The 16,990-nt window shown below is 35.9% G+C and overlaps 1 protein-coding gene across 2 annotated transcripts in view; it reads left to right on the top strand.

The window, feature by feature from the left end:
* Positions 1 to 16,990, top strand: part of LUZP2 (leucine zipper protein 2) — a 362,761-nt gene that overhangs the window by 164,030 nt on the left and 181,741 nt on the right. Inside the window, exon 2 of one of the 2 annotated variants that reach the window (XM_028515921.2) lies at positions 16,083 to 16,200. In XM_028515921.2, coding sequence (XP_028371722.1) covers positions 16,083 to 16,200 — 118 coding nt within the window. The remainder of the gene's footprint in view (positions 1 to 16,082; positions 16,201 to 16,990) is intronic. The other variant, XM_036029153.1, reaches the window with a different exon arrangement.

Raw genomic sequence — 16,990 nt, forward strand, 5'->3', positions numbered from 1 at the left:
GGGGAAAGAAGAAATAAACCGAATTTACTAGTCATTGCAGAAGATGATATTTAAAGGGGGAAGGTGGTGTGATGCACAAGTAGTGTGAATTTCTTTCGTGCATTTTGTCATTTTGGACTTTAAATGGGAAGAACCACTTTCTTATGTCAACATCACCAATTACTTTGTGCTGCCTAGGTACAAAGAGAAGGTAATGTCTGTGTTCAACCAGATAGGTAAATGGAACAGAGAGGGTTATAATATATACTACATATACATTACAAATAATTCTGATGGCAAAATGTGGAACCTATGCTGGACAAGCAAGTGAAAACAGAAGGAGCTTGGAAAAAATAGAAAAGTTGATGAAGGTCAAGAATTATGAATCACTACTATAAGGTCAGGGAATTATAACAGAATATATGATTTTCATGTAGACATTCTGAAGGTGTTTCCTTTTTAAAAAAACAAATCCCTCAGATGGCGATCTCTTCATCACCGATATCAGATTTCTGAGATTACCCTATTTGGGTTCTATACCAGCTCACAGGCTTGCAGTAAATCTCATGTGCCTGAGGTTAACCGGACAAAGCCATCAACGGTAACTGTGTATATCTTAAATACTTGTGCATATGTGATAGGTGGTTTGGTGGACTCTCATTCCTGAAAATTATACTCAGCGATACAGCCATTTAATACAGAAGTGACACAGATCTTCAATTATTCATTTTGTGAAACTTTAAATCTGCACAGACTGGTTTGAGAAAGCTTCATTCACAACAATGATAAGAAATGCTGCTGAAACGGGCCCAGGAGTCGAGTTTTCAGGCTTCAGCACACTCATTCACAGGGAATTTTAATATCTCTAACTGTGCAGCTAATTTCCTCGGGCTCAGTCAGGCTTTGGTAATTAGAGTTGTAGAAAAAGAGTGATTTCATTTTCTGAAGTAATTGACATTTTAGAACCAATATATAGAAATATAAAATTTAATCATGCCTCCACAAACATGCTCACACATTTGCCAGCAGAGAAACATGTGGGCACTAGGTTACAAGGAAACCTTTATGCTGTAGAGTCTTGATAACAGGAAAAAGGAATAGCATATAAACCACAACATCATCATTTTAGGAAAAGATACGAAGGGTTGTTCTCATGTTTAACTCATGCATTGTAAGAAATAGCACATATATTGGATAAATAGCATATATATTCTATACATAGACATATATATGTGAGTTATGAAATGAGATGTTGAACTGTTATCCTTAGAAAGATCCATGCTGATGTAATGATGTTTAATAACACTCACTCCTCTCCTGAACGTGAGCAACACTTGCCTCTCCCAAGTCAAAATGGTCCTGTGGCAGTTTGCCCCCTAGGACCTCACAGCACACCCATGAACAGTGGCCAAATCTTGGCACATTCCATAGGCTGGATGCTTAGGGTCCACTCTGGATTCTTTGTGAGATAAATTAATTGAACTGAGGGAACAGCTTTTCTCTCTCTTGGGACAGGTGGAGCTTAAGCCTAGCTCCTCATTCAGCCCACTAAGCAGTTTCAAGTGTGATTCCATGCAAAACATCTTTCCTTTTTTCCTTTCTTTAAAGATATTGTTTAGTGTGATTTCCTCTGAATTGGTCTCCACTGCCTCCTTCAAATGATATTCTTTTTATGAAAGGAGGAAAATCTTTACATCTTTTGGGTTTGTCACAAGTGCCCTCTAGAGCATTGGTGCTGTCCCCCATGTGTCATGAACACTGAGCAAGGTCAAAGCCATAGTAATCCATTTCCTCTTTTCTACAAATTAACAGGATTTCTATCCTAGACTCTAGTTTTTCTCTCATGTGATTAAAAACATAGTCCAAATTATTATTTCCACATATATTTTGAAAGTGTTCTTACGAACACTATGTAGAAGGAAAAAAAGATCATTTTAATTTTTTACATTTTTACATTTTAATTTTTTTTAGCTGTGGCATTAATTAGCTGAAACTTATATTCCCATCATTGGAGTCAGGAGTATCTGTCAGTGAGTTGGATGATTATATGTTAGGGAGTTTAAACTAAATGTTCTGTGGTATTACTATAATGCTTGATACAAAACCATACCTTCAAATTACATACATATTGATATTTCAAACAACTAAATTTCAAGATTATTATGCAAAATTTTAGTCCTTATTGTTTTGTTTGAAATGAATGGAAAACACAAAGGATCGTCTAATTGTAATGTCAAAACTTTTCCATGAAAAAAATCATATTACAGGTGATCATGAAGAATTACATATAGTACAAATGTGACTAATCTGTAATCACAGAATCTCTATAGGAACCTCTGAAGGAACCTAGGAGCAGAAAATTTATTACCTGTGTAATTTGATTACCAAATAGTGAGCCTTGGGCTCACACACTTTTAAAAGGAACAGCCATGTCCGTCTGTGTACACATCCACATGTGCACACACACAAACACATATATACTTGTGTTTGCTTGATTATGAACGTTCTTGTGCATCCAGGACATTTGTCTTGACCATTCATTTTCTCCATGAAAATAAAATAAAACATAAAATGAAATCACTCAGTTGATCTCCAAAGCCAAGAAAAGTGAACATTTTAAAACCTTACCTTCCTACAACTATTTATGTTTTTTTATTTTAGATTTTTGAATTTGGGATAGGTTTTCCTTGCTCTTTTATAAAAGCATGAATTAGGAGGACACATGAAAAGAAACAAATGAGAAATAGAAAAGAGGGTGTGTGGCAGAGCATTTCAAAGTCATGATTCATTTTCCTTTAATTCTTTCCAACTTTGTTTATTATTTTGTGGAAAAAAAAACCTAATTCACCTGCATGGTATGGCTCAGTGGATTGAGCACCAGCCTGTGAGCGAAAGGGTCACCAGTTTGATTCCCACTCAGGGCACATGCTTGGGTTGCAGGCCAGGTCCTTCGTAGGGGGCATATAAGAGGCAACCACACATTGATATTTCTCTCCCTCTACTTTTCCCTCTCTTCCCCCCTCTAAAAATGAATAAATAAAATAGTTAAAAAAACTAATCTGTATATGTACTCTATGAGACAAGTTATAAAATTAATGAACACAGAATCAGTAGTGTGTTCTAAGATCTGAGACTGAGGGATTTAAATACTTGGTTTGAATATCTACTGAAATTAAACTTTCCCGTGTATATCTATTGAGACATATTGATAATAAAGAAACAGCTGTGCCAGTTGACAAGTGTTTGCAGTAACAAGTTGCTGACAAGATGAAACATGAATTACCCCAGCTTCCAAACGGGAAAGTTGGGGACAGGAGCTGAATGAACAGTTGCAGTTACAATGCTGCAAATGATCACCAGTTGGATTGTTGCTGTTTTTTGTTTTAAGATTTTATTTATTTATTTTTAGAGAGGGGAAGGGAGGGAGAAAGAGAGGGAGAGTACCATCAATGTGTGCTTGCCTTTCATGTGCCCCCTACTAGGGACCGGGCCTGTAACCCAGGCAATTTGCCCTGACTGGGAATCAAACTGGAGACCTTTTGGTTCACAGGCTGGCACTCAGTCCACTGAGCCACACCAGCCAGGGCAGATTGGTGCTGTTTGACATTGCTGTTCACGTTGATTAATAAGCATGTTATATAGCACCTGGATCATTAAAAAGTGACATCTTACATTTTTTATCTTGGTTATTAATTTAATCTATATAACATAGATTTATAACCTGTGATGAATATGCCCATAATTTCAAATAAAAATGATATATGCAAATTGTGGAAATATGACAAACTACTAGCTCAAGATTCCAGCAATGTAAAATGTGAACTATGTGCTCATAATGCTGAAATATAGAAAAGTGTCCTAAAGCTCCTTCTTGCCTTTATGGAAATTGCCGAGTGATAGCTTAAATTTAGGTCTGTAAGTCCCAACATGAGACTGCTCCTAGGACAATGGGACCATGTTCCCTGTGAACAGTGTGACTGCACTTGACACTTCTTCCCCAGATGGAGAAAGGACTAGTCATATTGTAAGGCATAGAAAAGTCCCTGCATTTGAACGTCCTCTTTTGTAATAAACTTTCATGGAGATGATGATGATGATAACCACTTTCCCAATAGTCTGGCCAGTCAAGGGTTTGGGGAATAAAATGCTAGCATAACATTTACTGAATGTTGAGAGCATGTTACTTAGTTTGTTATAACAAATTTCAGTGACTTGGGGGTTGCCAAGACATCTGATATTCTTTTTCATAAGTAATTTTAAAAGCTGTGTCTCCATTCCATCCCATGGGGAGATGGAAACCGAGTGTCTCTCATCCTCTTTAGTAATACCAGGTCTCTCAACTTGAGGTCTCTCAACTCTTTTAAGAATGTTGCTAAGATTCTTTGTTTCCACTGAACACTGTATGGTGCTCTCTCTCTCTTTTGTTTGTTGCTTTCTCAGTTCTTTAATCTCTCGTGTGTAGTGACCCTAGACAGAGCAGCACCAATCTCATGTAATGCCTCCCAAAGTACAACTAACATGAAATGGATCTTGAAAATTGGAGGGAGTGATAGAGTGAAGCACCAGACACAGCTAGAAAGCAATGTAATATTTAAAATTTTAAACTAGCCTTATTTTTGAAACTTTCTGTCTCACCCTACTACTAGGTATTTTCCATATGTCAAGTTTCTTTTTGTTAGTTCCCAGTTTCCTAACATTTGCTGAATAATTTCTCTCTAAAATAAGTGTGCATTGTATTTATAATCAGAAGCCAACTCTGCGTAAACAATTATGCTTCAATGTGATAAGTACTGTATGGAGATATGTGCAATATTGTATGAGAATATTAACAATAAATTAGATTTACCTGAGTTGGCAAGAGGCCAGTGATGTTTTACAAGGAGTTGGCATTTATATACAAACTTATAGAAGACAAGAATATTGCAGAATGAGAATAAAAATTCAAGCAATGAGAAGTTAAAGTGCATATTTTTGTAATAACAATTATAATTGCTAATACAAATTGGCATAGACAAGCCAGAAAAGAAGTTTGGAGTCAGGTTTTGCAGGGTCCTAAATGGTGATAGCACATTTCTTTAAGGGGAGTCATAATCAAATGAGTGTCTCAGCCCTGGCTGGCGTAGCTCAGTGGATTGAGCGTGGGCTGCAAACCAAAGTGTCGCAGGTTCGATTCCCAGCCAAGGTACATGCTTGGGTTGCAGGCCATAACGCCCAGCAACCGCACATTGATGTTTCTTTGTCTCTCTCTCTCCCTTCCCTCTCTCCTTCTCTCTCTCTCTCACCCCCTCCCTCCCTCCTTTCCCTCTCTAAAAGTGAATAAATTTAAAAAAAGAGTGTCTCAGAAAGCTAGTAGTGTTGTGGAAAATCCACCCACACGCGGGGAGATAACGAAGCACAAACTTTATTACCCGGGGGCCCAGAGGGGGTGGTTAACATCCAAATCCTCTGAGCACCGATCCTCACTCTCCCGGGGTTTAAATAGTCCCGGGCTCCCTACCTACGTGGCGAAGCAAGGTTACAGAAGCTGAATGCGGAAGTTAGGTCCAGCTACCTTATATGGGAGACAAAGGGAAAACGCAGGAGGAATTTGCAGAAGTTACAGAGCACAGGAGCTTATCATGGGAGTCTGTGTACGACCTTGAGTAACTGGCGGTTGCTTTGGTTACGACTTGTCTGCTTTTACAGTCCTGTGTGAAATTTTGCAAGTGTTACAGTTACAGAGCATAAGAAACTTTTGGAGTTTTCTTTTCCTGCCACAGTAGTATTAGAAGATACAATAAGGAGGAGAAACTGAGTTTCTGCCATGAAGCAGGTAGAAAATGATGAGATAGAGGTGAGAAAACAGTTATGAGAAATAGTCAAGTGAACATTACCTTCACTAAAATACTCAGTCCTTTATTTCACCTTTGTGCATTCCAGCTTTGAAAACCTTCACTACCCTAATACAAATCTGGTTACAAGCCAGGCACTCAGAAACACTCAGGCAATTGACATAATGAGATAGTCGCCAGGATTCACTTAAAGCCATTGTTAAAAAGCGGTACTAATTCTTGAAAATCTGTAATGTTCCTTCTTACAGACCTGTAAGAATCACCTTTTTAAAACAAACCCATTCAGCTTGTTGAAACAAATGTCTGAGTTCAACCTCTTCATGCGAGATTCTGATTCAGAAACTCTGAATGGGTTTCAATAACATGCCTTGCTGTTAAATCCCCAGACCATGCTGATACTTCTGGAACTCAGGACAGATGATGAATGGCCCTGCTCTAGAATATGTTCTTTGTAATAATTAGGTTGAATTCAGATGCAGTTCCCTGGAAGCCTGACAGAGACCTAAAAATAAAATACAGTTAATAACATCACGTAACCAAGAGTCTGCATGTTGGAGCTTCTAGAGCTGGCACTGCAGCCCAGATATGTCATTAAGTACCAACACTGTTTTTATACTTTAAAATTAACCATCTCTAGCAAACTAGCTTCTCATCTACCATTGACAATGGGGTGTTACATTTCCAAAATTACTTTCACGTCTTTAGAAGTAGGAAGCAAAAAATTGTTAACGTTGCAAAATATATCCTATATCAATTCATTACAGAAAAATAAGTTCCTGAAGACCAGGAGACCCTATCTGTCATTGTCCAGATCTATCGCATGACAGGGCTGTCTTGTTGCAATGGAGGATAAGAAATGGTCTGCACCACACTTGCACATATTCAGAGAGAGAACTGTCAGTGGTCAGGTTCTGCCCACAAGAGAAGAGAGAAGGCAATAGCTAATGGTCAGGCAACCAATTCTATCTATCACATTCTTAAAGGACAGAAGAGTTTATCTGGTTAGAATGGGTCTCATCATCATTCCAGGAGAAGAGAATACATATACAAAGAATAGAGTTATGAGTACAGAATATTCAGGAAATGGAACAAGATACACTGTAACTAGAATATAGAATACATGAAGCAAACTATCAGGAAGATAAAGCTAAAGAGAGAAGCAAAGGTTCTTTTTTTGCAACTGGATCTACATTTTTTTTTTACTTACGATACACCTATTCATACTTAGTACAAACTTATGCTTTATCTCAAATTGTGATTGAAGAATTATATTTCAAATGTTCCAGTAATCGCTCAACAATTCTTTCAAGATAGAAGCCTCCTGTGCTGATGCGTACCCACTATATTCTAAATATTTGGATATTTTTAGGTTATCTAATATTACTAATTATTAATATTACAGCTGATTACTAATAAATAAGATTGCACACAGCTTTCCATTGCACCTTCATTCTTTGTGCAAGCATAGTCATACTGATATTTGTGGGCCTCAGGAGCAATCGGAGGAATAGGAATTGAGGGGCAGAATTTAGTTGTTCTCTCTGTTGACCAGCTCTGTGACTCTGTTGTGAGTAATATGGAGAAGAGCTTGTGTGTTCAACAGCTGCCTAGTGCCTGCCTCGCTCAGTTGCTGGTTTATCATCTCCTTGGAACATGAAATGTTTACATGAACATGAATTAGGGCACAATCCTTTTGTTATAAGTTCCCACCTGGGGAAGTAAAATAAATACTCCTTTTGGTAAGAGGATTTTCTAGTGCCCCCAAGTTAATTATGATTATCATTTGCTGGGATCAGACCCGTTTAACATTTCAATAGGCCCCTGCCTGTGTCTTCCAGAGTAAGAATGGGAATCCGGGGAGTGAGATATCTGAACCACTGTGAAGTCCTGAAGGAAAGGATTAGTGTAAATAAAAGGTGACTTTATTATTTTGAAGTGCCTTGGAGATTTCCCATCACAGAATCAGAAATATCATGCAGGTCTTATAGATCCACTCCCTGCCCCACTGCACACACCCCACCCCCAGCCTTAGCGGATCTGATTACAAGCAATTTTCAGGATGGCAGGATCTGAAATGTCTCAAACTAAGAGGCTTGAAGAATCAATATAATTCCTATCAGTCAGAAACACTGAAATAAATAAACACTGATTTATTTCATGTATGAAACAGAATGCAAAGCCATGGAGTCCTCTCTAGTGAAATGTATTTCTGTATATATACATAATGTTAATAAAAACACATTCATAATTTATTGGCAAAACTATTTTTCTCTGTGATTAACAGTCTCATATTCTGTCCCAATACTGGAGAATGCCCTTCTGAAATTTCTACTACTATATAAAGGAGGCAAGCCATTATTTTTTTCTGGTTTGGATTTCTTTAATCAGAAAGAATTTCTATTACTTGAATTATCCATTAAAATAAACCCACTCTCTCAATACCACTGAACTTAATCATGTCTTTAGCATAAATTTATCACATTTTATTGCAACTATGCATTTGTACCTACCATTTTTAGACTAAGGGCTCCATGAAGGCAGGGACTATCAGGTCTGTTTGGAAAAGGTCCAGCCATTGTTAATATGATGAGAACAATTTGCGCGACATCTGTGTAACCTGGCAGCCAAGGAGAATGGACTGGAACGTGCATGTGTGAACAATGATGACTTCACTGTACTAGTCAGTGGGGGCAGTAGACACCCTTGAGTGAGCATGTGTACTGTGTGACCATCACATTCAAAATGACTGAGTGAGTAGAGCAATGAATATGTATCAAATTTTGTGTTAAGCTTGAAGATTCCTCTGCAGAAACTATTCAGATGATTCAGGAGGCTGTGGCTATGGGCAACTGGTGATTGGCAGCATCATCATGACAATACAACCTCTTGTGCATCAATTCTCATGCAGGTTTTTTTGGCAAAACATCAAATCACCCAGATGACTCAGCTCCCCTAAGCCCAGATTTGGTGCCCTGTGACTTCTGGCATTTCCCAAAACTAAAATCACCTTTGAAAGGGAAGAGATTTCAGACAGTCAATGAGATTCAGGAAAATATGATGGGATAGATGATAGTGATTGGGAGAACTGTGCAAGGTCCCAAGGTGTCTACTTTGAAGGGGACTGAGGCATCATTGTCCTATGCACAATGTTTCTTCTATCTTGTATCTTCTTCAGTAAATGTCTCTATTTGTCATAGTACATGGCTGAATACTTTCTATATAGACTTCTTATTAATAATGGTTGGACTTTTTCCAGACAGACCTCACATGTCTTGTTTTTAACATGTAAGCACATGTAGGGCGGTTATACATTCAAGAAAGTGCATGTTCCATTATAAGACAAGCTTTTGTTCAACTTTAGTAAATACTGCTAAAGTATTTTCCAATTCAGCTGTACATTAGGAGAGGGAAGAATTGCAGTTTCACATTCTTATCACCATTTGTACTGTAAGTTTTAAAAAAAATTTAGTCACCCTAGTAGTCACGTAATAGTGTCTCATTTTAGATGTAATTTGCATTTCACTGGTGACAATAAGGTGAGCACTGTAGAAAAGATAATATCTGCACATTATCTTTTACAACACCTATTTATATCTCTTGACTTTTTCCATTGATTTGCCTACTGCTTATTATTGATTCTTAGGTGATTCTTATACCATTTTGTGTTGCAAATGCAAGCAGAATAGAAATCTCCACACCATACAGGATATGACACATCAAAAACTTTAAATGTTGCTTATCTCCTTTTGCTTTTTCTCTTCTTCTCCTGTTAATGCCTATGTGAAGAAATTCGCTCAAATAACCTTGGTAACTTTAGGCTTATTCAGAAATAATATATGTAGAACAAATGTGAATTCGATTCATACTCTGAAGCAGAAACACCCCAATGACTCTTTAACCTGAGTTTGAAAAATAGCATTTGTCATTGTGAGCCATGAGGGTTCTGAAGTGGTTTTTAATGTAGCACTATCAGAGCAAAACTTTGTCTCATAGTAATAATTGTACCTGCCATTTAGGAGCATATGCTTTGGAGGAAGTGTGAGCTAAGAGGTATTATACCAAGATAAATGTTATTTTTTTCCCTATGAATTTTAAAAATTATATTTATTGAGATCACAATAGTTAATAATATTATGTAAATTTCAGGTATAAAACTTTATAATACAACGTCTGTATACTCTATTGTATGGTAACATACAATCCTTCTATCACCATATATTTGACATGATTTTTATTCTCTTCATCCTGTCCCCACCTTGGATGTGATTTTTTTTTAAAGAAACAACCTCCCTCCTTCTGAATGACCACATAGTTCTAAATGTTCAGAACACCAGAGTTCATCTGGTGCTCCTCCAAAGAGACAGTAATATTTTCCAAAGCTGAAATGAAAGAAAACAATATATATTTATTAGTCATGTGTGTGAATATATGTATACTTATATATACACACATATATATAAATATATATGTATATATTTATATGACTAATTGATAGAAGGATACTATCTTTATGGGTAGTCAGGAAACTTTACAGGTAACTTTACCTGAATTTTGCTCACAAGCAGTGATTCTTATACTTTTCTGAGTTATCAGCGTTTTTGATACTCTTATGAACAGTCTCCCTAGAAAAATTTCCACACGCTTATGAAAAGACAACATTTTATATAATATTTCACAGGACACACAAATCCCTTGAAGGAAATGGACATCAATTCCAGTGTAGACATACATGTATAAAATAATCATGGATATCAACACTAGATGCATTGAAGTATAATTATTCACTTCTATATTAAGCAGTGATCATAATTAACAAGTTTTTTCTCTACACAGTGTGAAATAGTTTCACAAATGTCATGTTGTTAAAACAAATCCAACATAAAAGAAGACATAATTAGTGATCTCTTTCAAACAGAGGCAAATGATTTTGAAGCAGTATTTGTCAGACTATTGGTTATATTTGGGGAGGAAAGTGGAGGTAATAAATGGATGAGGTCAAAGAAAAGCTTCTAAAATGCCTTTTCTATTTGTAAAAGTTGTGTATATTTACTTTGTGACCGTTTATGAACGGTACCCTCAGGATTGTGCATTTTTTTGGAATGAGTGTTATCACTCAATAAAATTTTTATTAAAATAGTGGCCTGAAGAAAAATGGTATCACCTGAAAATTACAGCAAACATTTATAAATGTTTTGCTCAGTGATGAAACATACTGATAATTTGTTATCTTAAAACCACAGACAGGACAGAAGTTGTACCCTCATTTTTCCTACTCAACATTGTTTGGGTGTTCTTAGCCAGCACAATTAGTAAAGAAAAAAAAAAGAAAAAGAAGTTCTAACTATTAGGAAAAAAAGATGGTTGATATTATTAAAAGAAAACAGAAATACTCAAAGATAAATTTCAGTGTACCACTTTAAAAAATAAAACAAATCAACTGAGTACCTATAGTGACTAATAAGTTTGTTTAATATGATATCTGGAATCAAGACAGCTTAGTAAATAGCTTTAAAAAAAAACCCCTGTGATATCCATGTAGATAATTGAAGGGAAAACAATCCATCCACAGCAACAAAAATACATCTAACAAGAAATGAGTAAGAACTCTGTGAAGTAACTGCAGAGATTTCCTAAATGCTATGAAGACACTTGAACAATAACTGAGACACTCCGTGTTTGGAATTAGAAGATGCCCTATTGTCATCTTTCTCTCTCTATAAATGTGTGTGTGTGTGTGTGTGTGTGTGTGTGTGTGTATTGTTGTCTGTGTGTGTGTGTATATATATATACAGATATATACATATATATACATATGTATACACATTGGTTTCAATTAAATTCCCTGTAGGAGTTTTTATGAAATTGACAACCTGATTCTAAAATTTACTGAGGAGAAACAAATACAGAAAATGTATCCATAAAACTAGAAACAAAAACAATAGGGGGCAAGTCTAGGAAATATCAAAATGTAGTATGCAGTTTTAATAATTAAACCGTGATACAGCACTGCAACAAATTCATCAGAGAACGGAAGATTCAAAACATACAGTCAAATTAACCTGGCACATCAGAAAAGTGTCATTCCAAAACAAGTGGGGAAAGAGTTGTTGCAGTGTTGCTAGAACGACTAGTTGTCATTATCTGAATCATATTTCTACCTTTTACTAAATATAGAAAATAATACATTCCAAAATTATGTTGGTAGCTTAGCAGCAACTAACAATAGATATATTTTCACAAACACACAGAAACTTTTAAAGAAAAATATTGGGGTGGGGACAATCTACCTGTGCAAGAGCAATCCAAATACCATAAAGAAAAAAATGTATCTATGTACATATTTGAAAGAAATTGGAGTCAGGTAAATTTAAATATTAATAACAGATTTGTGAAATATTTTCTATATAATGACAATGAACTAAAAATCATACTTGACAGGAGCTTCTATACATCAATGCATTAAATAACTCTTATAGGTTGAATTGCATCCTCCTTAAAATTCTTACACTGTAATCCTAACCCCGGGTACCTGAGCTGTAACATCATTTAGAGATGGGTGTTTACAGAAGTCGTCAAGTTTAAATAGGGTCGTTAGAGTGGGTTCTAAACCAGTAAGACTGGTGTTTCTATAACAGGGGAATATTGGGCACAGTCACACATAGAAGAGACTGTGAAGAGACATGGGAGAAGACAGACATCTACAAGCCAAGGAGAAAGTCCCAGATCTGATCATTCCTCTGCGGGCCTCTTAATGAACCAACTCTACCAACAACTTGATTTTGGATTTCTAGCCTCTAGAATTGTGAGAGAAAATTTTTATGTTGTTTGAGCCACTCATTCTGTGGTTATGTTGTTACAGAAACCCCAGGAAAGTAATACAGCAACTAACCCAATATATAAATGGGAAAAAGGCATAGATAATTCATGAAGGAAGAAATACAGGTAGTGATAAAGTTATGCAAATATAATCCATCTTTCTAATGAGATGACTGCACATTGTGTCAGGAAGAAGGTATCATTTTCCATTCATGCCATTTACAAACATTAAACAAAGAAGGGAGACAACTCCCAGCTCAGGTGAATGTGTCGAGAAGAACATAAAAATATACTTGTAATAGAAGTATAGACTAGAGTAGCTTACAGATGGTGATTTACTAGCACCTTTGCACATTAACATGTCAAATTTGGAGTGAAATGTTCCCACTTTTAGGAAGATAAGTCATAAAATTTTCAGAAAAAAATATGTGGGCCCACATATGTGGAATTAGGTGCTTTTTAAGAAAGAAAGAAAAATTGGAAACACCCTCAATGCTGTGGTAAAATATATTAAAGTATGTGCACAATGGATTTTAATATGTATGGATGTGGAAAAAAAAAACTCCCAGAAGTACAAGGTAGTTGCACAACAAAAATGTAAAGGACCACATTTTTTATTTTATGTTATGGGAAAATATAAAATGAATTCTATTATAAACATGCACTCATTTGTAAATGCAAGAAAATCTGATAAATGCTAACCAACGTTTCACTGGTGACCAAAGTTGCCCCCTTTTATGAAGACCTTGAATGACTGACCTAGGGTGGTGCTATCAACACTTCTATTTTCCTGGTAAATTATATCTTCTTCGTGGTTTTCAGCACATTTACCAGAAAATAGAGGGATTTAAACTGTTCACTTTTCCTCATGAAGTCATTTGAAGGCCAAATATGGTCATGGAATTAAAAGGTGGTTATAAATAATAAGAAAGGCAAAACTACTCATACTTGTATTGAATGGAGACAAATAAAGGACAAATCCACCGCAAAATATATGTAAGTATAGTGAAGGAAGAAGTAATACACAATAAATTCTGTGATGGGTATGGTTGACATTTAATTGCAATAAACTCCTAACCAGTAAGTACGTTCTTACAGCATACTGGCTAAGACATTGGACCCCAAGGGTTGGCTGATATATCACTTCCAAAAGAGAAATTCGTTCTTGGAAGTTACTATCCCTGTGACTCAATATCTTCAACTGTAAAAGAGGGTTAATACTAGTGCTTATCTCATGGAGTTGTTCTAAAGATTAGATACGGAAATATGTAACACCATCTTGCATGCAAAACATTGTCAATGCATGTTATCTAACATTGTGATTTATTATGGTCACTTAAGGTAATTCTGGATATGTGTTTATTGTCACATTCAGGAAACACAAATTGGGGCATAAAGTAAAGTTGAATGGTTAGAATTAGATGAAAATAAGCCTGACCGTTCTTTATTTGACTGTGTTAGTAAGATGAGAGGAAACCTGGGGCATTAATAGCTATCTGATTACTGGCTGATTACTACTCGTTAGTGAAAATATCCAGGCCAGGGAGAAATATTAAAGCCCTTAACAGTGGGGCATTCCAATTTCCTTTGAACAAGAAGAATGTGAAGACTGCTCAAGACCTATATTTCAAAATTTAAACAATAACAAAGAGTTGTAATAGAAACCTATTGTAGATGACACATTTATCATTACTAAGGCCATTAATAGATCCAGGTTCTTTATAAGGCTGAAAATTTATCAGATTTATCAGAAATAGAAATTTTATATTATATTTTTTAAATTACCTACTATAGGTTCAAAGCTTTGCATAAATTGCTTCATTTAACACATAATGATCTGAGGAAGGTCAGTGTTAGTATTGCCTTTTACTGATAAAGAAACTGAAGATGAGAGAGTTTGAGGCTGTTTTCCCCCAAGGCTTAAATTTAAACTTGTTAATGCAACTGCCATTGAAAAACTGTTGATCCTATGATCTCTCTTAGCAAAGGGTGGTGTCCAAGGGTTGCCTAAGCCAGAAACAAGCATTAATGAATACAGCCCTCCCCCTACACACAGACAAAATATTTTTAAAATTATATATTATTGATTCAATTTTGCATGTTTTGCTGAAATCAATCTAAGCTTCCCTGTCTCTACTGCTTCTAACCTACTTCAGGCAGCCTCAATTTTTTTCCCCTGGATTATTGCCAGGGTAACTTCCCTTTTCCAGGTTTTCCCCTCCTCCAATTCACTCCCTAGGTTTAACCAGGAAAATATTGCCCAAGCAGAAGTAGACCAGACAATGTCACTCCCTGCAAAACCTTTCAATTACTTCCCTCTGTTTTCAAACCAATGCACAAACTCCTAACCATTGCATAATTTTGTTTATGCTTTTCACATCCTCATTTCAAAGACAAACTTCTCCACTGCCTAATTAGGACTCCAAACCATCGGACACTTATACACTTTATTTTTAATTCAGTAAGCTTATTTTCATTAGTATTTACCCCTGCTTTCCCACTTAATGTAGCTAATTTCTACTTATCTTTCAAGGACCACCTCATGTATTTTATATTACTTTCTCCAGGAGGTTTTCCCTGGATAACCAAGTCTCCTATGTGCTCCAATGAATCATTTTAACCTTCTATAATGAGTTACAATTCTGAGTTGCACTGACAATTATCTGTCTCCTTACTCCTCACTCCTTAAATAGAATCTTAGGGTAGTAACATAACTTCTCTGAACTCACTTCTTTTTTTTTTTCTGAGAATTGCAATCTGTCTTATCTTCTTGTGAAGATCACAAGAGAAAAATGGAAAATTATGTATGTATATATGTATGATACTGAGATAAATAATTTTAATGGTAATTATTAACAAGTCTGTTCAAATTTCACTATATTTATTGACTGATCTTCATAGATGTTTTGGTCTTTTTCCCAGTAGCTCTTTAATAGCAATAGAGACTCTTAGACATGTTCAGCAAGGATGCCTTTTCAATGTGCTTCTTTCCCTACAAACCAGCGATGAATCAAGGCCCCCACGCTTTGTTCCGGCTCTACTGCCAAGTTTGCCCCCACACCCATGGTCAGAACCTGTCTCTGTCTTCGAGATACATTGGCACAAATCATAGTTGTTGCTGTAAAACTTTAAGAATATTTGAAAAAAAGTGTGTTGACGTCATGAAAATGTCTTTTTCCTGAGAGGAACCTGAGAAAATATGTTATACATGTAGAAAATGTACAATATTCTTCTGGAAACTCTCTATAGCCTGGAAAGCCTTGCATGCGAAATAAAATCTTTGTTGTAAACCTGCTTGGTTTTTTCCATTTTCCCCCTTTCGATGAAAGAATAGGAACAAAACAGTCTAGTAATTAAGGTTTCAGTCACTTTAGATTCTGCTTTAAATGCAAGGGCTGGTGATGATGACTACTGTGGAAGCATTGGGGGGTCTCACACCCGTTCTTTCTGTGTTAGACAGGACTATGAAGAGCTACAAAAGCAACTGAAAGAAGTCTTTAAGGAGCGAAGCACCATCCTACGTCAGCTGACAAAGACATCGAGAGAACTTGATGGCATTAAAGTCAACCTTCAGGTGAGATGAAAACTAGTTTTCCCAGCAGCAAAGGATGAGAAGTCTCTCGGTTAGTTTCAGTAGATTAAAGTGTGGACACCTGCATTTTTTTTACCAGTTTTGAATATGTTTCTGGGCTTCACCATGAAAGTGATTATTTATTATTATATCAGCTTTCAAAGGAAATGTCCATTGAAATTCAGTCTTGGAAACTGTGGTTTGCAAATACAGGAATAATGCAATTGTGTGCTTGACAAAGCCATCAATTTCTCACTGCTTCTAAGATCAATTTGACCCCTGTGTCTTTTATATTATGAAATGATGAAAAGTAATTATCAAGAGTTGAATAAATATAGGCATGTTCCCTAGAAAAGATTTTTAAATTCCATAAAGATTAACTCTGAAGATTCTTTAATAAACTTTATTACTAAAGTGGGTAAATGCCTTGAAAGGAAAGTGTCATTATAAAATGTATTAGCCTACTCAGTGAAATCTCAATAAAAAAAACAAGATCTCTATAGGATAAGAAAAATTTTCTAAACCACATGATATTTTAATATTTAGCTTAAACATTATATTTATTGAACATATAATGTGTACTAAAAGCTTTGGCCATTTTATGAAATTTAATTTTCATAATATATTTATGAGATAGATACTGTTTATGTGATTTTTCTTGTTATACATGCAGAATCATGTTTTGAGAAGATCATTTATTTGTGAATGTCACAATGGAAGCCAGAGATGAAATCCAAGCAATTCGGCTCCAGAGTCTGTGTATTAGTTATTACAATGAACCATGTTGCAAAAC

Source organism: Phyllostomus discolor, chromosome 6 (assembly GCF_004126475.2).
Source record: "Phyllostomus discolor isolate MPI-MPIP mPhyDis1 chromosome 6, mPhyDis1.pri.v3, whole genome shotgun sequence".
NCBI lineage: Eukaryota > Metazoa > Chordata > Mammalia > Chiroptera > Phyllostomidae > Phyllostomus > Phyllostomus discolor.